The sequence below is a fragment of the Quercus lobata genome, unplaced genomic scaffold (genome assembly GCF_001633185.2).
Source record: "Quercus lobata isolate SW786 unplaced genomic scaffold, ValleyOak3.0 Primary Assembly Scq3eQI_1902, whole genome shotgun sequence".
NCBI lineage: Eukaryota > Viridiplantae > Streptophyta > Magnoliopsida > Fagales > Fagaceae > Quercus > Quercus lobata.
In genome coordinates this window covers 760,577-786,148 of record NW_022154706.1, presented here as the reverse complement: position 1 = coordinate 786,148, position 25,572 = coordinate 760,577, and the positions used below count along the sequence as shown (strand labels likewise).

General features: G+C 34.9%; 2 protein-coding genes across 6 annotated transcripts; one reads left to right on the top strand and one right to left on the bottom strand.

Moving 5' to 3' along the window:
- Positions 1-353: 353 nt before the first annotated feature.
- Positions 354-25,377, bottom strand: LOC115972896 (DNA polymerase I-like). Of its 5 annotated transcripts, none has more exons than XM_031093118.1 (17): positions 25,267-25,371; positions 25,084-25,171; positions 24,286-24,487; positions 23,845-24,067; positions 20,089-20,168; positions 18,001-18,039; positions 17,656-17,674; positions 14,465-14,518; positions 10,138-10,265; positions 9,986-10,054; positions 7,493-7,578; positions 7,046-7,155; positions 6,214-6,264; positions 4,708-4,766; positions 3,543-3,587; positions 1,699-1,773; positions 354-587 (listed from the first exon to the last, which is right to left on the bottom strand). In XM_031093118.1, the coding sequence occupies exons 3-17, from the start codon at positions 24,442-24,444 to the stop codon at positions 465-467; spliced, it is 1,320 nt and encodes a 439-aa protein (XP_030948978.1). In that variant the 5' UTR covers positions 24,445-24,487; positions 25,084-25,171; positions 25,267-25,371; the 3' UTR covers positions 354-464. The 5 variants fall into 5 exon arrangements, with proteins under 5 accessions (XP_030948978.1, XP_030948983.1, XP_030948979.1 ...); XM_031093123.1 differs by having other exon boundaries at positions 25,084-25,145; positions 25,257-25,331; XM_031093119.1 differs by lacking the exon at positions 25,084-25,171 and having other exon boundaries at positions 25,267-25,377.
- LOC115972897 (40S ribosomal protein S9-2-like) lies at positions 18,329-19,013 on the top strand. Its single transcript, XM_031093124.1, has one exon. The coding sequence runs from the start codon at positions 18,417-18,419 to the stop codon at positions 19,011-19,013; it is 597 nt and encodes a 198-aa protein (XP_030948984.1). The 5' UTR covers positions 18,329-18,416.
- Positions 25,378-25,572: the final 195 nt, after the last annotated feature.

Below are 25,572 nucleotides of genomic sequence, written 5' to 3'. Positions count from 1 at the left end.
ATCATTAGAGGTTAGACTTCTGTAAAGATGAGACACATTCGGCCTTTTGTCCGTCCTATCAACAAACAATCAAAGCAAAGGAACAGGCTAAACATGACAAAGACAAACCACACCATCAAGAGTAACAAAAGAATTGCTAGTAGAGTGCTTTGCATTGATTTTCTTTTGGAATAGTTATAAAAGAATTGCTAGTAGTGCATTGCATTGATTTTCTTTTGGAAGAGTTATAAAAGAAAATAGAAAGTTTCTATATGTAGAGACTTGATGTTCCTTCAAAGATTTGAGGCCTCCAAAATAAGACGATGACAAAATTAAGAACCAGCAGATTTGGACCATCTTCCTATATTTTTCAATTTTAAAATCAGCCAGTCTCGCCAAGTTAACTGTACAAAGAAGTTTGTCATGCCTCATTTGCTGGAAAATCCAGTGCCAACAGGTCTGTGATGCCCAATTGCAGAACCAACTTAACGTTGAGTTTCAAGCTTCTTCCACAAGTAAAACGCCCTTCTAATGATAGGATCAGCTGAAAATCCTTCTGCATAAGCACCGATGGCATTTAAGAGACTCGTGAATTTCTCCCCATTATCCTGTACCCATTTTCAATTAGTTACTAAAGAAGCATATGAAGTACTATCATTAAAGGCTTCATCAATATGCAAAAGTATCCATGTGCAAGGTAGATGTGTTAAAATGTATTTTAATGGGTAAATGCAATTAGAATATAAATATATTCATTCTTTTGATTCACCACACCATAATGCATTTTCAACAAGAATAAACCCACTTAATAGGAAAAGAAAACAAAGAAATAAGCCCAGTTGTAACAGCATTACATGTATGTTTGTGCTCCATCTCTTTTTTTTTTTTTTTTTGGAGAAACATTCAAGAGAATAAAATATAAATATATTAAACATAGAACTATGATTGCACTAGTAGTATGGTACATATCAAAATGTCTAAAGAGGGCAAGGTGCCACCAAGAAAGGTGTGTCGAAGATCACAATGAACCCACTTAATAGGAAATGAAAATGAAGAAATAAGCCCTGTAGTTACAGAATTACATATATGTTTGTTCTCCATCTCTAAACATTCAAGAGAAAAAATATAAATAAATTAAACAAAAAAATTTAAAAAAAACCAGGGGGGGCCTTGGCCCCCCTGTAGTTCCATCCCTAATTAGAGTGTGGGGATAATAATTCACACAGTATATCCAAACAGATCAATGAATTCATCCAAAGGAGTAAATTTGAAAAGACATTAACACAACATGGTAACAAGAGTTACATAAATGGAAATCCCTGAACCCCAATGTTGCTGACTTTATTATTTTCTCAAGAATTCATTTCATAACAATCATACATGAAAATACAGGAACTCAACCATTCAAGAAGACTAGCTTTTAAAGGCCAATGCTTCATGACAACTGAAGCAAATATACCACTAAGAAACTAAAACTAATCATGGTCCTGTGTAATGCATGACTCAAGCACTTATTCTTGGATCCAATTTTAAATAGCCAAGTCAATAGTTTGACTTTAAGACTTTTTTCCAGTAAGTTTTGGGCCAAGGGAAGGGGGAAGGGGAGATTCCCCTCGGGGCCAAAACTTACTTTTCCCCAAAAAAAAAAAAAAAAGACAAATACTCTGGAAATAATAGCCTTGAATAAAGAAAGATTAGTCTAACGGTAACCACACACACCTCTGGTTTCTTAAATGCGAGATCTCCAGTAGCAAATGGTACCATATAGAATGGGAGATCAGAACGTAGCAGAGCCTGCCATAACATAAAGCTTTCACATGTCAAAACATATTCCACTGAATACATATTCAAGCACATTATTGCTTGTCAATTAAAATGAAGATGATTAGTTACTTCCTGTTAGAAAAGTAGGGCTGAATCACTCAAATTTTCTCAAATGTTTGGAACATATATTAGACCCAATCTAGTTTTTACAGTCTTCTATTCTAACCATTTCCTACAAGATATGCAATGCAAAATGACTTATGAAAAAAGAAAAAAAGATATGCAATGCAAAATGGATGAAAATGAAAAGGACCAGCTAACGCATACAGGCTGTGACACGCTATTGATTGTTAAAGCACTAGAAAGTACAGACTTCACCTTCCTGGACCTGGGACTTAAAAATAGTTTTTTTTTTTTTTGGGGGGGGGGGGGGGGGGGGGGGGAGGGGGGGTGGGTGGTGGGTGTGGGGCAGTTAGTATTCATGTATAGAGATAAAATGGACAACAAATTGGGGGCAGAACAATTGCATTTGACCCTAAAGCCCATGGTGCGCAACTAATTTCTTTTTCGTTTTTCTTTTATGGCAAGAGTTTGGTTATATTTTGATTGATGTTCATTTTAATTAATTTCATGGGAAACTTAAATAACTAAATATGGTTATATTTGTAAAAAAAAAATCAACCATCTCCACTTCCCTTACACATGCAACACCCATCCACCAGGAAAACATTTTTTTTTAATCAGATTATCTACTGTTAAGATTTTCACCAAAGCTGCTGTTCAAACTAAGAAAACAACCTTTCTAACTCCAAGAAAACTGTATATCATTGTAACTTCTTAATAAGACCACATCAAATTTACATGCACATTTTAGTTTCCAATGTAATCTACCATTCCCACAGCCCCTCGGCATATTCTAGGCTGAAAAGGGAGAACACTACTTCCTAACTCCCAATCTTGAAATGCATGGATAAAAGTAGGATTCCATAAACAAGATCTCCCATTTTCAGATCAATCCATAAAAAGAATATACACATTTTTTTATCTGTAGCTATTAAGAACATTGTGTTTCCACATCACACGTAATGCCAAAATCGCACACTTCTACCATCTCTAATCAGACCCAGTAGTCCAACCTGCCTTAGTACTTCACCACAAACAACATCCACGAGGTCTCAGGGTCTCCTTACTAAATCAAACGTCCAATGTCCATAAGCTTCCCAATATTTCACCCCAATAACATGTTTTCATAAATGATTTTCTTCATCCCCATACCGCCATAACCATTTGCCAAGAAAGCTTGATCGAATCTTGATAACTTTCTCACCCCAACCCTCCGTTAAGCAATGGAGAGCACAACATATACCAATCCACTGAATAAATTAGGCCTGTCAGCCTAATAATTTAAGCTTTTTGGTTTGGATGCTTAAGCATTGTATCAGACTTGGTTTGTTTGTTCCTTCTAGGACTCCATGTGCCAGGCTCATTTGTTTTTTTTGATAGGTAATAAGAATATTATTAATCAAACTTTAACACTAACGAAAGCAAATACAACCAGGCTCATTTGTTTCCATACCAGTTGAAAAGTTTCTTGTTTCTTTATGTTGAGGGTTGGAAAGGTGTCATTTTTTAAATTTGATAATTAAGATATTGAGTTCCTTATGCTCTCAAAAATCATCATTTTTGGTACAGATAAAATCACAAGAATGAGCTCCCATGCAAAATATATATATATATATATATATATATATAAAGAAAAGTTACCAGTGCAAACAATATCAAAAGGTTAGAAAAATTACCAAGTTCTTGCTCAAGACAGCCTGATCAGCATTTGCAATCAAGGCCTACAAGGGTAAAAACATGTATGGGATTATGGGAATAAAAGTGCTAATTAACCAGAGACTGTAATTACGCAAGAATACAAGGTGCAGAATACAGTTCAAAGGAAAATGCATGTACGTATGTATGAATGAACAAGAGAACATTTATATAGCCAGAACATTTGCTTTTATTATTATATATGGGTCATATTCAACTAGAAAGGAAATCAAGGTATGTATTCATTCCAAGAACCTTATAAATAAAATTACTATTGCTTTTCCTAACAAAGACTTCCTAACAAAGACTTATAGTCAAGACGCTCACTAAAACAGTTTTTGTATTTTTTTTTTTTTTACCTAGATGGACAGGAATAAAAGTACCAAACTCTTTGCAGCATTGTTTTATGTTTATCTGAAAATTTCTTCTCACTAATCACATTTTCTATTATGAACTGAAACAATATTGTTAGAATTATGGTTAAGTGATTAAATTCACATGTCCTAACAGCTTAAGAATTTAGGAGAATTGATAATTTAACATTGTATCATAATAGGAGATCCTGAATTTGATCTCTGTCTTTGCTCTACCTCCCAATTAAAATGTTAAAAATCCCACATGTTGGGCCCCACTTATTAAGGGGAAGTTAAGACTCAAACGTGAGGGGGAGTGTTAGAATAATGGTTAAATGATTAAATTCACCATTTCCTAATAGTTTAAACTTTTGGGAAAATCAATAATTTAACAAACACATTCACAGATCTTTGGAGGAATTTTTTTCTTTTACTATCCTTCACCTATCATCAACTTCTCTATTTGGTTTAGCAAACACTATTCTTTTTTTGGAATCAAGCTCCCACTAATAGAACCAAAACAACAAAATTAAAAGTGGATACCTATCTTCTTTGTAAATTTTGAATACATACAAAATGGGTTCTAGAACTTGCCCAATGTACTATAACATACTTGATCTAGTTCACAGTGCATAGAAAATTCAAATAAGATAATGTTTTCCAATTTTCTGGATGCCCTGGTTATGAATTTTTAAGAGATCAATGTTGATTTTAATACACGAACCATGGTAAAGATCAATATATATTTATGCCCAGATCACTCATGCGATAGTCATTCCCTGAATAGTTCTACCTTTCTTATACGCTCCTCTTCAACTTCATCCACACATTGCAACAAATTCTCTAATGTGCCTGCCCAAAGAAGTGAGGATATCTTACCAATCAGCAATTAAGAAAGTTCAAGCACCAGAAAGAAAGTAATTGAAAATGAACAAATTAGAACATCATGAAAGACAACAGATCTTGGACTATTATGCTTAATGAGTAATTGGACAGTTGAATATAATTTTAGAGGATGACTCCCAAAATTGTTGGGTTGCTTGGAATCAATAGCCAATCATTTACCATTGAAAATTAAATAACATTTAACAAAATGTAAGAAAGGTCGATGACATTGGTATTTAAACAATTTATTGGAAGGAAAAGTTTCTGAGCATTGACATACACCATCATGCATTTTATTTTTATTTTGAATATTTTTTGACAATATAAAGCAAACCAACTGATAGTTTCTGAATTTCTTATAAATTTACTGAAACAATTTTTTGGCATTTTGGGAGAATACCACATCTGCTCCTGTATTTATTCTTTCTTTTTTTTTTTTTTGGTTTGGTACCAGTATGATTTAAATAGAAGAAGCTTGAGAGACATCAAAATTTTAAATTATATGAAGATTTTAATTTGAGATAGTGAAATGACAAAATAATTAGATAAAAAAAAACTTACGATTGGAAGTTAGAAAGGTTAAAGAAAAGTGATGGGTATAAAAAACTTGTAAAACAGTTGGCCAATGAGTTCTTGCTCAATGCCACTTCCTTCTTCCGCAAGAATAGGTAAATTTGAGGTCATGCATTCAAAAGTCAAAACCCACTCAGTGTTAAACAGAGTAGTTATCAATGGCCACTTAAACAATACAAAGTTTTTTTGCTTTTTTTTTTTTGGGTGGAGGGGGGGAAGAAAAAGGGACAGAAGGTCAGGAGATGATGTGTGCACCAAACAGGCAGAGGCATAGTAGGCAATGATGGTAAACAATTGGCTTAAGTCAAAGCATGCCAAACAGGACATTTTTTTTTTTTTTTTTTAAATAAACAAGTTTCAAAGTCAAAAGGTAGATAATAGCTTCTTTGCCTTGAGTGGCCCTAATAGTTTCTCCCTTCCAATTATCTAACTTCTCAGTAGTTCTTGCCATGACATTATCCCAAATTGATGTCATCTTTCAAATGTAAATTTTGAAATTATAGAAATGTTTACATATTCACTAAGAATTTATATTGCTTTGCTTTAGAGTAAGTGATGAAGAAGAAACATGCTGGCACTGGCACATTAGATCACCCTGATTCATCTTGTCAGATAGACTATTATTAATTGGGCCAACAAGGCTTTAAAAAATAAATATAAAAAGCTACATATAAAAGAGAAATAAACAAATAAAATAGTTTGCAAATACGCTAGGACTGCACCAACTTTTACAAATGTCAAAACATAATATTACACCTATTTTTCACTGCATAAGGATATGCAGAATATACTCTGGTTTCGCATTTTCTAAAGAGAATATGAGAATGAGATATTAACGTACCATATTTAGTGATCAGTTGCACTCCATGAACATTTCCAATTCCACCAACTCCTGCATTTATAAAATATAGATGTATGAGGCACCAATAATTCACTCTAATTTAAATATCGAAAATATTTTATAGAAGTTACAAAAATGGCTTCTTTCACAAGAATTGTAAAAATTCAATGAAAAAAGTTGCAAATCACAGTCCAGACTTATGATTGATATTCCGAAGAACCACTATCCAGATTACGGATAACAGTCCTTCACAGAATATTTTTATAGAAGGAAATTTTGTTCAAAGACAAATTTTAATTACAATGGCCAATCCTTGGCTATTTATACACTAAGGACTTGGTCATGCTGACCTCATGTTAACAACTCCTCAACAAACAATAGCCAGCATATGTGTAAAAAAAATTAATCACATGTTTTAAAAGCATAAGAAACTATAGCCACATGTTTTGGCTAGGTCTTCATGCATTCTGGCAAGTGGAATACTCAACCATGTCATTTCCATTTCCATATGACATACTCAGCCATATCATTATCATAGCTATGTAGCATACTCGGCCATGTTAACATTTCCCTGTGCAATTGCCATGTTAAAATGCCCAACATCAGGATTCCCCCTCTAAAAGAAAAATTTTTCCTCAAGTTTTGCATCAATCTACCATGGCTGCATCAGCATCTAACACATCCCAGCCGCATCCAATAGGCATTGATATGTGATAATAGATATGTTTCTTTCCGACAACTAGGCACGTAAAAATTATAAAAAGAAACTACTAAAATGTTTCAGATCAGAGGATTCTGAAATTAATTTTACAAAGAGAATTAAAACAATGACCTGGAATGTTATCGGACTTATCACCAACAAGTGAAATCACATCAACAAATTGAGAAGGATTCAAGGTTCCATATTTTTCAGCAAAATCTTCAATTCCAAATGAAACCATCCTGAGAAAGCAAACGATAAGCCCAAAACTATATGAATCAAAGAATATAAGTAAAAGAATACTGTTGTGTTAGGCAGCAGACAACACTAAAAAAGATTTAGAATAAAACAATAAATTAAAAAAAAAAAAAAAAAAAAAAAAAAAAAAAAAAAGGACAAGTACAAACATTTACCAACCAAAATGGGAAGATTCCTAAAGATATTATACTAAGAATAACAGAGGGAAGCTTCTGTGTACATGAGGTGGTTCCTCACTTTTAATAAAATTTTATCACTAATTAAAAAATATTTATTGAGGATGGCACTACAAAAAGGTTGAAATAAAAATGTGACACTTACTCAAAGCCACGTGGAGCAATCCGTAGAAGTCGTAATGAAGGACTTAGGATCTGAAAAAAGTCCTTGTCTGGGGAAACAACTCGTACCTGTCAAAAAGACATCACAATCAAGAGTGACTAACAAAATTTACATATATTTCTTCTAACTTGTACCATTTGTTGTTTATTACTTCAAAATACTACATTGCCCACCATAACCTTCTGATTAAAGTATATTCCTCACCTTTGCAAGAACACTTTTGACTAATAGAATGCAATGTTGCATGGTCAAAATGTCATTCTAATTTAAATTCTCACCACTGTAATCAAAATAATAACTTACACAACACATGGCTCCACAAAAAGAAAAATGTCAAAAACATAGGAAAAAAAGGCCAAAATGCATTTTAGTCCCTCTGACATTGGGCTTACTGTCATTTTGGTCCCTCAGGGACTAAGTTTGAATTTTTTTTTTTTCTAAGTTCTAATACAAATTGACATTTTTTAGGGGTGATGAATTGTTTGTAGTTATCAGAACCTGATGGGAGGCCAATTGGACGTCAATTTGAATGTCTAGAGGGTTAATTGTAAGTCTCAAAACTCTTTTTATACCTATCAAGAAGAATTGAGCAATACCATTCAACCACAGGACTCAATGTATTGAAAGTTTTGAAACTTAAAAGGACCAATAGTAAATTTCTTTTCTAACAAAAGAAATTTCTATAAATATGTAATTTCTATATTATATAAATAAATAACCCTCGTCTCATGGTCCAATATCCCAATTCTCCATTGATCCACTTTTTAACCCTACCTAACGTAATCTTCTCAATCATATCTCTTAATGATCATATCCTTTCTCACTATTTTGCTGTGTCATTTTTGGCTTCCCATTAAAATTTTTCACTCCAACTTGAAACAAATCATTTTTTTCTTCACCCATGAACTGGTAGGTCTTCATTGCACGTGACTAGACCAGCTTAAGCAACTCCCATCATCATCTCAACCACAATTGATGTTACCTGCACCTTTCACTAGAAATCTTCCTCCCTTAATCTATTTTTATTGTGTTTCCATCTTAATATACTTATCTCAACTAGTCATTTGATAGATATGTTATCTCTTAATTACCTAACATCCCATACAATAAAGCATAGCTGGCCTTCTAGGATAAAATGCAGTCCAAGAACTCATGTAGAGTTTCTTTCCTCTATCACCATTATCATTATCATTATCAGAGGGGTTAGACAGCAAACAAAGTCTTAAAGTCCACAAATAAACTTAAGCTCAAATCTAACAAATCGCCAAAACACTAATTGGAAGATACCTAAAACCAACCGGGGAAAAAATATATATATATACATATATATATCTCAATTTTGCATGGAAAACCTATGTTTTAAAAACCGGACCGGACCAGCCGGTCTGCCGGTTCAACGGAGAACTGGGAGCCAGTCTAGTCCGGTAAGAACCCCTAAAACCGGTGACAACCGGTCAAAAACCGGGTTGAACCGGACATTTTGAAAAAAAACGGTTCGGCTTCCAGTTCGGTTTTTAAAACCATGTGGAAAACTCATTCAAAGAACTGAATTTCAAATTTCAAGGTATAATAAATAAAGAAAGAATTTATATGCTGAATGCTAGTCATTGACCTGTATGAATAAGGAATAAAACAAGAGTACATATTTTGCATGGAAAATTCATCCACGGAACTGACTATCACTTTTTTTGTTGGGATGTTACACATGCACCAAGTAGGTTTTGAACCCGCGATCTCACCCTCCATCCGCCCACTCTTGTGAGAGGAGTTAGTGCAATTTGAGCTAAAGCTCATTGGCTTTCAAATTTCAAGTTATCCTAAAATTGAGAAAAATTTTAATGCTGAATGCTATGGGTAGACCTGCACTTATGTTACACTATAATATCAATTGACCATTAACTAAAACTAAAAATGACCCTAATTGAACATAATAATGCATTTAGCTAGAACTATTGAAAAGCAGACACTCATAACTGGCTACTTAACAATGACATAGCTATTCAAGCCTCTTCAACATGTCTATTTTCCCTCATTTTTTTGAAAAGTAATTTCACTCATTTTTTTTGTCAATAAATTATTGAAAACTGCTTAATGAGCTTTGGCTCAATGAAACTTCCTCTCCCAAAAAAATGAGCAGTTTGAGATTGTTGGATCATGGCCCGTTGAATGCGTGTATAAATTACAGACAAAAAAACCATTATTGCACAGCCACGATTATTGATTGTAAACATTGCTCATATGTCACGAGCCATTTGTTTCAGTCATCAACACCGCTTTAGAGTTCTTAAAAGTTAACCAATGGTCATCCTTACAGCAAGAGGAGCCTTTTATTCACAGAGCTGTATTTTTTGCTTCCAAAACAGTCTGAACTAACATGTGACAACCATGGAGACAAAACAATCCCTACTGGAAGAATATTGGTTATGTTTCAAGGACATTTTTCCATTTTTCTCAAATATGGATTCAGAACATCACCTTGTACCCAGCATCAACACTCCGTGCTGCCAATGTTCCAATCACATCATCAGCTTCTACACCTGGTACCTGCCTTTGAGTATACTCATGATCAACAACCAAATTTGACTAGGGTCTAGTAGCCATATAAATTTGCAATAAAAAGCTATTACCTCAATCACCTTTACTGACATTGCCTTGATGGATGCTTTCAAGTACTGAAGTCCCTGAACAATAGTGTCAGGTGTAGGAGGGCGGTTGCTCTTGTATGCAGGATATAAAGTGTGACGAAAATTCAGGCCTTCAAACAAAGAAGAAACAAAAGTGAATATAATAAAGCACATGAAATAAGGCACGTCAGTTCTAACTTCCAAGGGTAGCAACCTACATGATGTATTGCCTTGACAATACAATGTGATAAAAGATATGTCTATAATTATACAAATGTAAAAATAAAAATCCTTACATTAAGAAATAATTAAGTCAACTGAAGGAGCAAGAAAGAGAAAGGAGAGAAAAAACTACATACAAACAGATAAACAAGGGTCAGGCTGTTAAGATACCATCAATTAACAAAATATAAGACTGATGCAGGGAAAGTGATAGACTGATACGATTTAGAATTAGATGGAAAGTGAGTTGCTTAGAACACATTGATAGGTGGTTAGGCACCTCTGCAAAGAACACAAAGTTCTGAAATAAAAGCTCTCAAGGCTTATTTTCATTCACATATACAAACTGATTTACAAAGTGCTTACATTCTAGTACTTATCCCAGTTTTTTGGCATTGGCAACCTCTAGATTATTGACGAATGTCTAAAACCTATTGGCCAATGCTTAAACAATCATCTAACTAAGTAATTAGTTTCTAGAAGATTAGGATGCAGCCGCTTGAAATGCCCTGCATAAAAGACCCTCAAAAGAGCAGTATGGGAAAAATGTCTTTTGAAGCCAAAGCCAACCCCAAGTGGTTGGGACACAGGGCCCCATTAGGTTCAACAGAAAAATGGAATTTGAACATTGACTTTAATATCACTAACTCCTTATATTGTTCAGGATATGTCTCAAAATTCTATACAATAGCACCCACAGATTTCAAGTATCAGCACTAGTCATAATTATTAGGTACCACAAACACAAAGGAAATTAGCAATAGCACTAACTAGAAAGCCAAGCCACATGGAAATGGGGCATGCATGTGCCACTTGTCTAAGAATCTTTTTTTTTTTTTTTTTTGATAAGTAATAAGCTTTATTGATATCAAAAAAGGACAGCCTAGTACACAGGGAGTGTACAGGGGTCAACAATCAAAAATAAAAATTACAGCAATCAAGGAAAATGAAAAGAGAAGAGAATGATTGGTTTTGCAAAACAGACAGCCAATCCAATAAAGTTTTAAAGAAAACAAGCTTAAGGTCGGGTATGGATCTCTCAATATCTTCAAAACATCTGCTATTTCTTTCCTTCCAAAGACACCACATTAAGCAATGGGGAATGATTCTCCATATATTCCCATTTCGATGATGACCAAACCAGCCTAGCCAGGAAGCTAGAAGCCTCGACAACTGATTGTGGCATAACCCAACTTACTCCAAATAAACCAAAAACCATAGACCACAAATCCCTAGCAACTGGACAATGAAGAAAAAGATGGTCAACCGATTCACCATTACACTTGCACATATAACACCAATCCAATATCCAAATCTTCCTTTTTCTCAAATTGTCGATTGTCAAGCGTTTTCCCAATTAGAGACGCTTTATATTGTAACTTTAGAAATGTTTAAGATGCCAAAAGAACTGATTATAGGCTAACTAAAATAAAATTAAAAAATTGTATGTTGTAGATTTTTAAATAATGCTAAAGCATAAAAGGATATACCATACATATTATTTTCATCCTATCAAGATCATTGCCAACCATCCTTTCTCACAAATTATGAGAAATATTAACCATTCCAGCTAGTTGTTCCCACACCAACCCTTGGGCAACAACAAAATTGGAAAAAAGGCACCTTTTACCTATCTTTTTATTGTCATCCTTTCCATATCTGGGGGTATGGTAGCTGTAACCCCTACCAGTGTCTATGACATTTGTCAACATGGAGAGTCGAGGTAACAATCCACGTAAAGATAAAGAAAAGTGGCATGTACACAAGTAAAACAACTTATGGCAAGAGGTGAAAAGCCCAGTTGGCTGGATCTGAAAATGGCTGATTTTGGTAATTTAGTTAAATTAATGATTAGATCATTATTAAAAAAAAAAGGGTACTAAAAGGACAAACACACTCAGACTCAACCTCATTTAGGTAAGCAATAATGACTCCGAAAGAGTTTTGAAATATAAGAGATCCATAAAATCTAGCCAACAAGTTATAGCTAAACTAGCACTTTCTTCTCCCATAATAATGGATAGAGGCTGAGGTCGTGGGTTCAAGATCTAAACGGTACGTATGTGACTTACTAATAAGTAAATAAGAGAGAGAGATAGAGATCCATAAAATCTACTTTGAGAGAAACATTCTTCAAAGAATGTTGTCTCATGAGAGGAAGACTAAAGAGAATTGGCAGCCTATAATGATTTCAAAAATATATAACCTAAATCAAATGCATTCAGTGAAAATGACAAGTGGCAAGACATGAGGCCATGCCTTCAACATGCACACATGGAATTCAATAAAATGTAATAAACAAGGTTTATCATGCATATCAGGTTCAAAATCATTTGCTAATAATTTTTATACTAGGGAGTCATTTGTACCATCCTGCAATTCTAGTATTACTAGTTGCAAACAACCTCTCGTCATTGGATGCACCAGTAATTCAAGAAAGCAAATAGACACACAATATACATACCATGTCAAAACAACAACAAAGCCTTAATCCCAAAAATTTGGGTCAACTATGGATTAGGTCGGCCACATGTATTTTTCACCGCTGTTCTATCCTATACAAAATCATTCTCTATATCACCTCTTCAATTAAGGCGCTATTTTTTACAATTTCTACTGAAGTTATTTTAGGTCTTCCTATATCTCCTTTTGTTCCCCATAACTTGACTCAAATAACTATTTCACCAATGCATCAAGCACTTTCCTTTGCACATGACCAAACCATCTCAAATTACTCTTCTTCACCATATATTACCATATATGTTCAAGAAAAGGAATAAAAAGACCTCCGCTATGTTGGAGGTTGTCTATTCACAAGGGTTTTGAGGTTCGAACTTATTATAGAGCTTTAGCTTGTAAGGGTGATGAAATGTTCCCATGGAAAAGCATCTGGAAGCCAATAGCACTAACAAAAGTAGCATTCTTCCTTTGGGCAGCTTCAATGGGGAAAATTCTAACAGTAGAAAACTTGAGTAAGCATCATATTATTCTTATGAGTTGGTGTTGTGTGTCAAGAAGATAGGGAAATAGTGGATCGTTTATTATTGCACTGCCCTATTGCCAAGGAATTATGGGAAAAGGTTTATGCACTATAAATTTGGGGTTTAGTGGGTGATGCCTGGGAGGGCTGTTGATCTACAGGCGAGTTGGCAAGGCCATTTTGGGCAGCATCACAATAGGGAGATTAGGAAGGCCATTCCTCATTGATTGATGTGGTGTATTTGGAGGGAGCAAAATGCAAGACATTTTGATGGGTGTGAGATGTCAATTTTAGATCTAAAGTCGCAGTTTCTGAGGACTTTGTTCTGGTGGTTATCAGCCTCAGGGAAGTTTTCTTTCTCAAACTAGATGGAACTAATTGATTATTGTTCTTTTAAATCATAGTTGTATGTAAATCTAGTATACCACCCGTGTACTTGATGGTTATTTCTTTTTAATAAGATTATTACTTCTTATATATATAAAATAAAAAATTAAAAAAAAAAATAAAAAACCTCTTTCAATATTGACTAACATTGTGAGCACCCGACTCAACATATGACTTATTTTCGACGGGGAACTTCCATTAGCTTTCTTTCAATTTTGACTAACATTGTGAGCACCTGACTCAACATGACTTATTTTCCATGGTGAACTGCCATTAGCTCTCTCTCTGAACATTAAATCTCTCATTTATTGTGTAGAATTAGCCCACATGGCAAGATACAGCTTCACTAGTAAGTAATTAGGAAAACATAAGTTATATGCTTGGTCACATGCTCATAACATTAGTCAAAATCAAAATAGGGCCAAGAGAAGGTTCACTTTAAAATGCACAAGCTTAAGATTAAATTTCCAAAATCAAAAGTTCTAGAACTAATGCTTCACTGAGTTTGAAGTACAAAAATTTAGTTCACCCTGTATTTTAATACTGTATTCTTTAATCATTTGCGTAAGGGTCACCCATAATCACCCACATCTACCTCTGTAATTCTGGTCTTTTTTCTCTTTTTTCTAAGAGAGATTGTGATCTCCTAGTCTCTTACAAATTAACTTATATTATCAACACTATCATGTAAAAGAAAATTTTATTTTAAAAAAAAAAAAAGAAAGAAAGAAAAATGCATACCTTTTGCTCTAACACTTTCTTTGGATGAATTACAAGTATGACCAAATGGAAATCCTGAAAAGAAAAGGTTTGCTCTATCAAAAATTTTGATTGAAGGAACATCTTCACAAACAAAAGTTTCCGAAGACCCATATAAATTAGTCACTGTTTGGGGTAAAAGGTTTGTAAGACTAAAAATCCTATTCAACATATTAACACAAGATACTACCTAGAAATTAACTAGCACTAATATCTTACATGTTAACATGAGATACTACCTACTTTCAACATGTTAACATGAGAGTACAGCTAATATCTTACATCCCAAAACGAGAGCTATGAGACTATTTTCAGCTTTGCACATACAAATTTGGCAATAAATGTTCACTTCCATCCCCATTCAAGAGGTTAAACATACAACAATAACAACCAAACTTTAGTCCCAAATTTTTTGGTCAGCTATGGATCCTTATTAGATTAGTCAAAGTCAGCCATATGCATAAAGAGATTCAACATATACTCGTCTATTTTTTCCAATAAGTTTAATTGTATACTCAGTCTTCGTCATTTTAAGAAAGTGCCTTAACTGAGAACAAGCTTGAACACCAATATGTTTCTGCAAGAACAATGTGAACTAAGATTGAATTAATAAGCACACACACATGCATACACATGCGCATAACAGGGACAGGGAGAGAGAAAGAGATAATCATACATAAAAGTTGACCAAAATGATCATTCACTCAAGCCTCACATCAAGGAGTACGATGGTGACATGTTGATAGAGATTAGCCACCTAAAGTTTTTTTTAATAAGTAAAAATAATTTTATTCAAAAGAGGAGACTTGTCAAATGTACAAAATGTGCACTTGAACCACTCCTAAAGAATTTCAAAGTCAGATTCAAAAGATCTATGAAATCAGAATAACACAATGAAGTGATGCTACCCAAAGTAGCCATCCACTCGTAGTCTCGTAATAAGATCTAAGCAAAAGTTGTTTGATAATATGATTTGGGTATTCAACACCATAAGAAATTCTTCTATTCCTCTCTCACCAAATTGTCCACAAAACACACATACGAGTTGCTTTCCAAACCTTTAACTCAAAATGGCAAGGTTATCCATTTGGCCAACACTACAGCAACTAGAGCACAATCTAATGGAAACACAAACAACCATTTATCTATTGCCACTTAACAATGGAGGAGAAGATGCTAGATTGACTCTCCGCTATTCTTACACATACAACACCAGTCAATAATCATGAATTTCTTTTCCAAAGATTATCTATTGTCAAGATGATTTCACCCCGTGCCGCAGTCCATATACATTGTGAGGCACCTTGGCACCCCATATAAATCCCCAAAGGGAAGAACTCTCCTTCATACCCTTTCAAAAACTCATAATAGCCAAAAAGTTTGAATACAACAATCTAAAAAACTTGGCCACAAACTATGGTTCCCAATCATGGAAGGGGTGAATAAATTCGTGATCCCAACTCCATGCATTTTGATCATATACAATACCCAAATTGGATGCACTGAGGCTTCTCTATCCACTGCTAAACTGAACAAATCTGGGAAATGATCTTTAGGAGAAAATTCCACGTCTAAAGTTTAAAGGAGAAATAAGAAGGGAAATATTTATCAATCTTAAGTAAGATCTAGTGGGATGATCATAATGTGCATCTTATACAGAAGCTTAATCGACTTTTGCTTGCTACAAGTCTAATTTTTATTTATTTGTGGATCCAGTTAGCAAAGGTTTCTGGTCTTTCATATGTATTCTCTTTAGCAATAATGCATTTTCCAAATTAGTCTATTTAAGTCGAGAATTAGTTTCTTAGGCCATCGGGAAGCCTAATTGAGTTTAAGAACAGTATTATTACTACTATTAGTATTTATTGGAGTTTGCTATCAGTTTATCGTTTCTCTTAAACCTAGAAAGCATGATGGTTTCTTTTTTGGAGTGATTCCCAAGAACCCACTGGCATGATGCTAATAATTATTATCTTATTTTCTTTTCGATCTCCAGCGAGTACAATCACATTTGATTAGAGTCTTAATTTGTGAAAATTGATTTCAATTCATCCCAAATGGTAACAAACATAACCCCAAATTTTTCTCTTGACATGGTCTCAGCTAAAATTGAGGCTAGCATGCAACCTAAGGTTTCTTAGATAAAAGAGAAACCTATGAAAAAGATACCTGTCCAATCTTAGACAGAGAGCAAGGAGGATATGAAGCTCTTCTGGGTAGACATGGTCCAAGGTTGTTCATGATTGTTTTTTGATACACCTAGGATCAGACTCTATATGAACCCAACACTATGCACCCCAGTATATATGAAATGAGATGAATACAAATATTAAATAAGCATCCCACACCCAAAAGCTTGCCACATATGTGTCCAAATCCCTAATGGTTGAGTGGCTTCCACTCTTATTTCAGAGTATATTGGTAAAGATTGCGTACTTGGAGGAACTCTATAATGCATTCCCCAGTCTAGTCACATTTCCCATCACAGTACTTAAGACAGAAGAAGAAATCACCAGAGAAAACTTTTATTTTAAAAGTAAAATCACAGGAGACAACTGGAAAAAATGTTTGCAACAATGACTAGAAGAATCGCAGAAGATGGAATTTTTTTTTTTTTATAAGCAATAATGCTTTACTAAAAAAGCAACTAAAGTGCTCCCCAGGTACACAGGCAGTGTACTAAAGGAGGCAACAAAGTTTCAACTAAAAGTGAATAAATCTAGAAACTCCTCTAAGGTAGAATATGGAACATAACAAGCTATCCAATTTTTTTCTCCCTTGTTGAGAGTCCTAAAGGCACTACACCAGTTGGGTAGCTTCATTTCTCTGTCTAACCACAACCATCCCAAAGGTTGATGCCAAACCCAGAACCAAGGGCAGATATAATTTGTCAAGATGGATGGAAAAGATTGAGGTAACCCAAGAACATCTGGAGTCACATCACTATCAAATTATTTATACATTGCAGATGAACTCCAGAACAAAAATTAGCAAGTTTAAAAGGCTTAATTCATGCAGAAAGAGATCCTGCATGGCATGCATAACAGCTAACATAGTTATAAAATATAGAGAATAGAAGAATACATTATAAGCATAAGGTAACAAAAAAATAGAAGAATGTGCATATTTTTAAGGGAATAAATCCAAAAGAAAAATGCAGCCGAATATCTCACCATCATGGTCAAATACCACCTGCAAAGGAAAAGAAAAATGATGAGCCAACTTTTATAATTAAAAGAGAAAAAAGATATCAAAAGGAAGTCCAAAAGAATAAGGAAAACCCATTAAGATAATATAAGCAAAATCTGACAGAAGGTGAAAACAATAAAAAGATATCTTATTTTTCATAGGTAAAAAAAATAAAATAAAAAACACTATATGCAAAACAGGAATCCTTTAACAAAACAAACATTCTAATAAAGCAACTCTTTGGGAGATAAACAACTACATGTTTATACAACCATGCATCAACTTGTGAGCATGCAAACACGCACGCACATAATAGAAAGAAATCATACCGCCACATGGGAAGGAATAAATTCCAAGACATCAATTATCTGCAAGAACAAGAACAATGAGAAATGTCTTAGACCTACTATTCAATAAAAATTGAAAAGATAATAGGGTTCATCAACAAGACAAATGAAAATGCTGCCATTGTAATTCCTGGGCTCCATGATCCTTCAACTAAACATACTTGGTACAATACTTGAAAAAAAAAAAAAAACGAGTCTCCCAACATCTACATATCTCCATTTACCATACCTTCTTTTGTGACTAATAGAATAAAAAGGTTACAGCCTAATTGCTTATAGAGAGGGCAGCATGATGAGTTAAATTCCATCTTGTGGATTGGAATTTTATGTGGTCTCCAACCTCTCACTGTATTCAGATCGTTTAACCAGAGGACTAACAGTACGGCTTAACTCAAACCATGGTCCACGTTGCCTTTTACCGAAACTATGGGAAAACCTTTAAGAAGCCAAGACATCCCTACGAGAAGAAGCGTCTGGATGCGGAGTTGAAGCTGGTGGGAGAGTATGGGCTGAGGTGTAAGAGAGAGCTGTGGAGAGTACAGTATGCTCTGAGTCAAATTCATAACAATGCTAGAATGCTTTTGACCCTAGATGAGAAGAACCAACGCCGTATTTTTGAGGGTGAAGCCCTTCTGAGGAGGATGAACAGGTATGGGTTACTAGACGAGAGCCAGAACAAGCTCAATTATGTGTTGGCACTCACTGTCGAGAACTTTCTGGAGCAACGTTTACAGACCCTGGTGTTCAAGTCTGGTATGGCCAAGTCCATTCACCACGCTAGAGTGCTTATCAGGCAGAAGCATATAAGGGTCAGGAGACAGGTGGTCAATATTCCCTCATTTATGGTTAGGGTGGACTCACATAAGCACATTGATTTTTCATTGAATAGTCCTTTCGGTGGTGGACGCCCTGGGAGAGTGAAGCACAAGAACCAAAAGGCAGCTGCTAAGAAGGCTGCTGGTGGAGATGGAGGAGACAAGGATAAGGAAGAGTAAGCTGAACTTTAGATATAAGACAATAATGATCATCATTTCTTTTTCAACTGCGACTGGCCTTTTTGAGAAGGCTATGTCAGTTAAGTTTTGTTTTGCTATTTTCTTCATTATTTTTGAGAATATGTTGGTTTTGCATATTATTTGATATTAGGTACGTGAGAATTTTCTTGGGTTCAAAAAATATTTTATGTGCTCTCCAATAAGAAATGGAGGCTTCGGGGTAAGAAAATTGGGCATCTTCAACCATGCCTTGTTGGGCAAATGGATTGTGGAGGTAGGTCATTGACTCAAAGCATGGAGAGGATTGATGACGTAAATTGGTGTTGCATGTGTAGGCGTGGTGGTGAGTCTGTGGACAGATTTGTTTTTGCACTGTGATACTGCATATGCTCTGCAGACTTATATTTTCTTTTGTACTAGGAGTCCAGTGGGTCTTGCCAAGAAGTGTTGGTGATCTTTTGTTTAGTTGGAAGAGTTGGTTTGGCAACGCTTCTTTTGTTTGGAATGTAGCCATTCTAGGACATCATAGAGGAAGAGGAGTCATTGCACTTTGATGATGAGGAAAACTTGGCGATTCAATTGATAACGTGTTTCAATACATCATTATATAAGCAGTCTTCTGCTTTAAGTTCTAGAGCTACTCTCTTTTTTCTTTTTCTTTTTGTAGATTCAACTAATTCTCTCTCATTTCATTTGTAATTCTTTAGGATACCTTATGTATACACCCTGTGTACATGAGATAAATCCTCATTTTCAATAAAAGTTTATTACTTATCAAATATATATATATATATATATGTATGTATATATATAAACACATACATATTCAGGCTCAGAAGAAGATATTCAGGGTAACATAGCGCATATTGGATACTCAAATTTCTAATAGGAAAGAGAAAAGAACAAAATTACATAAGTTTGCCAATAAATATCATATTAAGAGAAAATATAACTCTAACAAGGATCTGAGAGAAAAGGAGTTACACCAGGTCAATGCTTTAATAAAGTCATTTCAAGCACAGTAGAAGAAACAAACTGAAAGAAAATCTATAAACCCAGTATAAACATTACTTACAAGAGATAAAGCTGAAAATATAGTTAAGACCCAATCTCCATTTCCATCAGCATGTGATAGATGGCCATGGTGCAATTTTGCTACTCTCGATCAAAAGAAAACAAAAAAATGGTAAGTAGAATTATATTATAGTCAAAAATAAAAAGGAAGAAAACACAATTTCATTATACTATGCTAACATTAGTTGCACCCAGAAGCTAAAAGTTGCTGTTACATAGGAAGCCTTTTTTCTTTTTTCTTTTTAAATTGCTAAGTTACACATACACGCACCCAATGGGTCCTAAACCCATGACCTCACCCAAAAGGAAATCTCTAAGACTTCAGAAAACAGGACAAGTAAAATGGTGAAGTTCATCCGTTTTGTACAAATGAATGGAAAAACTAGTCCAGCTTCAGGCTGGGACAACACTTCATGACATCAGCTCTACCAAATTGGAACAAGATGAATTTCACTACTGTCTTATGAAGAAAATTGGCCTATGCAATCAAAGGTTAAAAACTTATTCAACTTCTAAATAACTTAGTTTCCACCAAAGTAAAGGAATAATAATAGCTCAAACCTTTCTATTTTCTGATGAAATAAGTGCTAGGAACACTGAGCAATTCCCCCCCTTTTTTTAATTAATGGATTTAGGAAGCAACTCCAAATAAAAATAAGTGAAAGATTACTAATGGCTATTACTGTAAATTTCAAATGGTCCATTGGCTATTTCACATGATATTTGAGACAATTATAGTGACTGGACAACCAGTCCAAACAGAATAGTTCCCTTTAAAGCCCCAAATATTCTAATAACTTTATCCTGACGGCAGATAACAACATCATCATTTATGAACCATAATGCAGTCAATTACCTAATTGTGGTCTTCTTCGTGGTTTTCATGTGGGGCCAGTTAACTCTATCGGGGTACGCATTTCACACTTGCTGTTTGCAGATGATACCATCTTTTTTTTTTTTTTATGCTTCTAGAGATCAGTTGTTGTCCATTAGGCTGGCTTTGACTTGCTTTCAAGCGTTTATTGGTTTGAAAGTAAATGTGGAGAAGAGTGAGATTGTTTCAATTGGGAAGTTGGAAATATAGGCGCTTTGGCTACCATCTTTCGATGTAGGGTGAGTAGTCTACCTATGAAATACTTGGGAATTGGGTACTCCATATAAAACATCTGTTTGGAATCCTATTTTGGAGAGGATAGAGAAGAAACTCTCAAGTTGGAAGCGTCTTTATTTATCAAAGGGTGGTGGACTTACTCTGTTGAAGAGTACTCTTTCAAGTCTTCCTACATACTACCTATCCTTATTTACCATCCTTGTAGCTGAGGCTGATAGGTTGGAGCATATTCAGAGAAACTTTTTACGGGATCTTCAGAGGAGCGTTTCAAATATCCTTTGGTGGCCTGGGAGGTGTGTTTGCCATTAGAGATGGGTGGTTTGGGAATCAGGATGTTAGTGCATTTTAATCAATCCCTATTAGGGAAATGGTTATGGAGGTTTGGACAAGAAGGCACCCATCTCTAGCGGAGGGTTGTTGCAACTAAATATGGGGAGGGTTAAGGGGGGTGGAATACTAAAGTATGTAGAAGGGCCCAGGGGTGTGGTCTATGGCGTGGTATTCACGATGAATGGGAGAGTTTCTCCAAACAGTGGCCCTAGTGGTGGGTGATGGCTCTCGTATTCTTTTTTGGCATGATAAGTGAGTTGGGGATAACTCACTTAAAATGCTCCATCCTCAATTGTACGCATGTTCAAATGACAAGGAAGCTTGCATTTCGGATGTTCTATGCTATCAAGAGGGTGGAAATGATAAAATTTGGAATTTGAGATTTTATAGGGATTTTCATGAAAGGGAATTAGAGGCTGCCTTCTCTTTCCTTGTGTTCATTCACTCTCAGATTCCTAGGGGTGTTGGGTGTGATATTTTCTTTTTTTTTTTTGATAAATAACGTAAGAATATTATTAATAATAAAATTGCCAAACCGAGTACATTGGGGATGTACTATGGGGGCACAAATCAAAAAACAAGAGAACAACGATCAAGAAAAATAGAAAAGGAAGAACAAGAAAAATGAGAAAAGACCACACTCCATTCAAAGAGAGTGCGTAAGAAAAAGGATTTAATCTCCAGCAAAAAGTGTTCGCAACCCTCAAAGCTTCTAGCATTCCTTTCACGCCAAATGCACCAAATCAAGCAGTGAGGCACTAATTTCCAAACATCAATATGACGATGTCGCGCAAACTTTCCTTGCCAAGGCTCAAACAACTCAAGAACAGTATGATCCATAGCTTGGGAGTTGTGGTCTTTGGTTTTCTGTTTGGGTGTGATATTTTCTATAGACGCCTCAATGGGAATGGCAAGTTTGATATTCGGTCCTATTACGGTCCTATTACAATAAGATTCAGGGTGCATCTATCTCCAATTTTCCTTGAAAGGATGTTTGTAAAGTTAAAATTCCTTAGAGGGTGGCATTTTTTTTATGGATAGCGGTTGATGGGCGAATCCTTACCTTGGATAATCTTACGCTTAGGGGGCACTCTTTGGCGAATTGGTGTTGTATGTGCTATTGTAATGAGGAATCTGTGGATCATCTCCTCCTCCATTGTCCTATAGCTCACTCGCTGTGGGTGCATATGCTTTAGTTTTTCGAGATCCAATGGGTCATGCTAGGCTCTATGGAAAGCTTGGTGTTTTGTTGGAGGGTTGGGAAAATTTAATTCAAACACTTGGAAGTTGGTTTCTAGCTGTTTGATGTGAATTGTTTGGACGGAAAGAAATCAGCGCTCTTTTGAGGATATTGAGAAATCACTGGTTCAGTTACAAGCTCTATGCCAGAAGACTCTATCTGATTGGTCTAGGTGTTGGGGCTACTCAAATTGTTCTTCTATCATTGAGTTTCTTTCTTCTCTTAGTATTGCACCTTAACTTTTTTTTTTCCCTTCTTGTTTGTTGCTTTTTCTTGTGTTCACCTTCATGAACACCTTGTATTTGCTTTCTTCATTTTTTCATCTTGATTAATTATTCTTATTACCTATCAAAAAAAAAAAAATACACCCCCATTTCATATGCACCGTAAAACATATACTACAAATTAGCTTAGCTACATAACCATAAACCCATAGCTTGAAACTCAAGCACTCTTTTCAATATTTTAGATGAAGTAATCCAAGTTCCTTATTTTTATATAGGTAAGAATAATTTTATTAAAAAAAAGACTACTTCAAAAACAATAACCATGAAAAACCTAAAGATTTACAAAGAAAAATTATGTACAAAAAGACCTCTAAAAACACCGCAATGGAATCACAATTCATAAAGCCCCCATGTATGAAACCAATCAAATAAGGAGTTAGAAAAAGCTGCTAGCAACTGACTCCCCATACACTCCACATTTTCAAATATGCGCAGGTTACGTTCCTTCCAAACAGTCCACATTAAGCACAAAGTAACCATGTTTCAAATAATCCTAGTTCATGCAGTAAAATAAAATTACTAAATATAAGAACCCATCATCCCGCATAAGTATACTAAATCTAGTCCAAAACATAAGAAGCAAGACAAAAGTTCCAACTTTGTCCTAAGCCAATGAGATCTAGCTCAAATAACACCTCCTCCCCTTGTAAGAGCAAGGTGGAGACTAAGGTCATCGGTTCAAGACGCACTGAATGTGTGTAATTACCAATAAAAATAAATAAAAGGTTCAGACTTTGTCCTCTATAAAAATCATTTGATATAAGCCAAGAGGAAAATAACATAACATACCTAAAAGCTTGTAGTAAGCCCGGTAGATGATTGATGTGCCATCAATGAGCATTACTCTACCATCTGAAGGATTAGTATTCAGTGCCCTTTCTTCACACTTGGCTAAATTAAGCTGTGCATCTTGATGCAGTATATCAGAAGGAATGATTACATTGTTAAGAGAAGTTGCATTTGCAACACCAGTTAAAGACGACTTTGCATTATTGGATAAATTACAATAGCCCTGAAAACACAAGAATTGGGTACCAAAATAAGATGAATGAATGACAAACACAACATTTAAAATCACTTGTCTGTGCTCTAAAAATGAAAATTTCCCTAATATTTGTAATGTCATATCCATTGTTGAAACTGCCAATCCTAAGGAAGAAAGCTTGTTATATTTCAGAGAATCTAATAAGTAATAATCAGTAGATAATAGATACATATAATTAAGTATACCTTTCTCAATAGCTTGTAGGAAGGAAGAATCACATGTGATCTCTTTAGATTGCATAAATAATTTCCAATGTTTGGCGTCCTTAACGAATTTCTCCCTAAGCATGTAAAGCTGCTCCAGAAGGAATGAATGTGGACAAGCGAAGATTGATAGGATGCCATGAATTCATAGCAGCAAACCTTACATTGTAATGTTTGCAATGCCCTGAAATTCCAATGATTTTGACCATATCAGAATTACATGCATAATAAAATGACCAAAAGCAATGGAATAATACAAGATGGAAAAAAATAAAAATAAAATCCTACTAAAATAACAATTTTTAAAAATTAATTATTTCCTATCAGATATTCAGTTACCTACAGTACTATACTTTCCAAGAACCAAAACAATAATAATATGAGGTGTTAAAAAACATTTTCTTTTCTTTTCCTGTGCTAGGCAACCAAACATAGTGCAAAAAGTGAAAATTAAACCAAAAAACTCCACCAATGAAAAAAAAAAAAAAAATTATTATTTTCCAAGTCAAATCAAGGTCTCGTTTTCGTGAATATTAAAAAACAAAATAGCGTAATTAAGCCAACCCTACATGTCGAAAAATTGGCTCTATATGTTCATAACTAAGCAATTTCTGACACAAGTTCCAACATTCATTGAACTACCTAACATATAAAGGCTGGTACATTTCTTAAACAATCCTCTTTAGTGGTTTAACTGAAACCTGCTGTTTGGTTGCCGAGAAACTGAGGGAAAATTAGAATTCTAATATTTTTCAGTTGTGTGCTGGCGAAAATCCTTACCAAAAAGTAAGCCAGAAGTTCGTAACAGCCACTGAGTGAGTGAAATTCTTAGGGTTTGTTTTCTGGAGTCAAAAAACAGGAGAAACCCCTAATGTTGTTTTCTATGTTATTTTCTCGGTAACCAAACGGAGAACAAGTGAAAAATCAAATTTTGTGAGAGAGAGAGAGTTTACTTTCTCTAACCTGATTTCGGCAAAGCTATGAGTGTGTATGAAGTACAATCGCCCGCGAAAACAAACTTTATGAGTTTGCGATTATACTTCGGCGATAAAATGTGGGAATTAGGATAAGCTGCTCTGCGGTGTTTGATCTTCCATGAATATTTTCTCATGCCACTATGATCGTGACACGTGGGTATACCGCTGGCCCCCACAAATATATATATATATATATATATTTTTTTTTTTTTTTAGGTTCATAATTGGTTGCAAGGTTTTTTAAATTTTGAACATTTTCGTCACAATCCACAAGTCCCAGACAATGCCTAGA

Excerpts from the sequence above, each read along its gene's own strand:
- LOC115972897 (XM_031093124.1), top strand. The coding sequence starts at position 18,417 with ATGGTCCACGTTGCCTTTTACCGAAACTATGGGAAAACCTTTAAGAAG.
- LOC115972896 (XM_031093119.1), bottom strand. The coding sequence starts at position 24,444 with ATGGCATCCTATCAATCTTCGCTTGTCCACATTCATTCCTTCTGGAGC. Across the intron at positions 20,169-23,844 it reads GGCTTACTACAAGCTTTTAG|CAAAATTGCACCATGGCCAT; the intron begins GTATGTTATGTT and ends GATCGAGAGTAG. Across the intron at positions 18,040-20,088 it reads TATTTTCAGCTTTATCTCTT|ATAATTGATGTCTTGGAATT; the intron begins GTAAGTAATGTT and ends TTGTTCTTGCAG.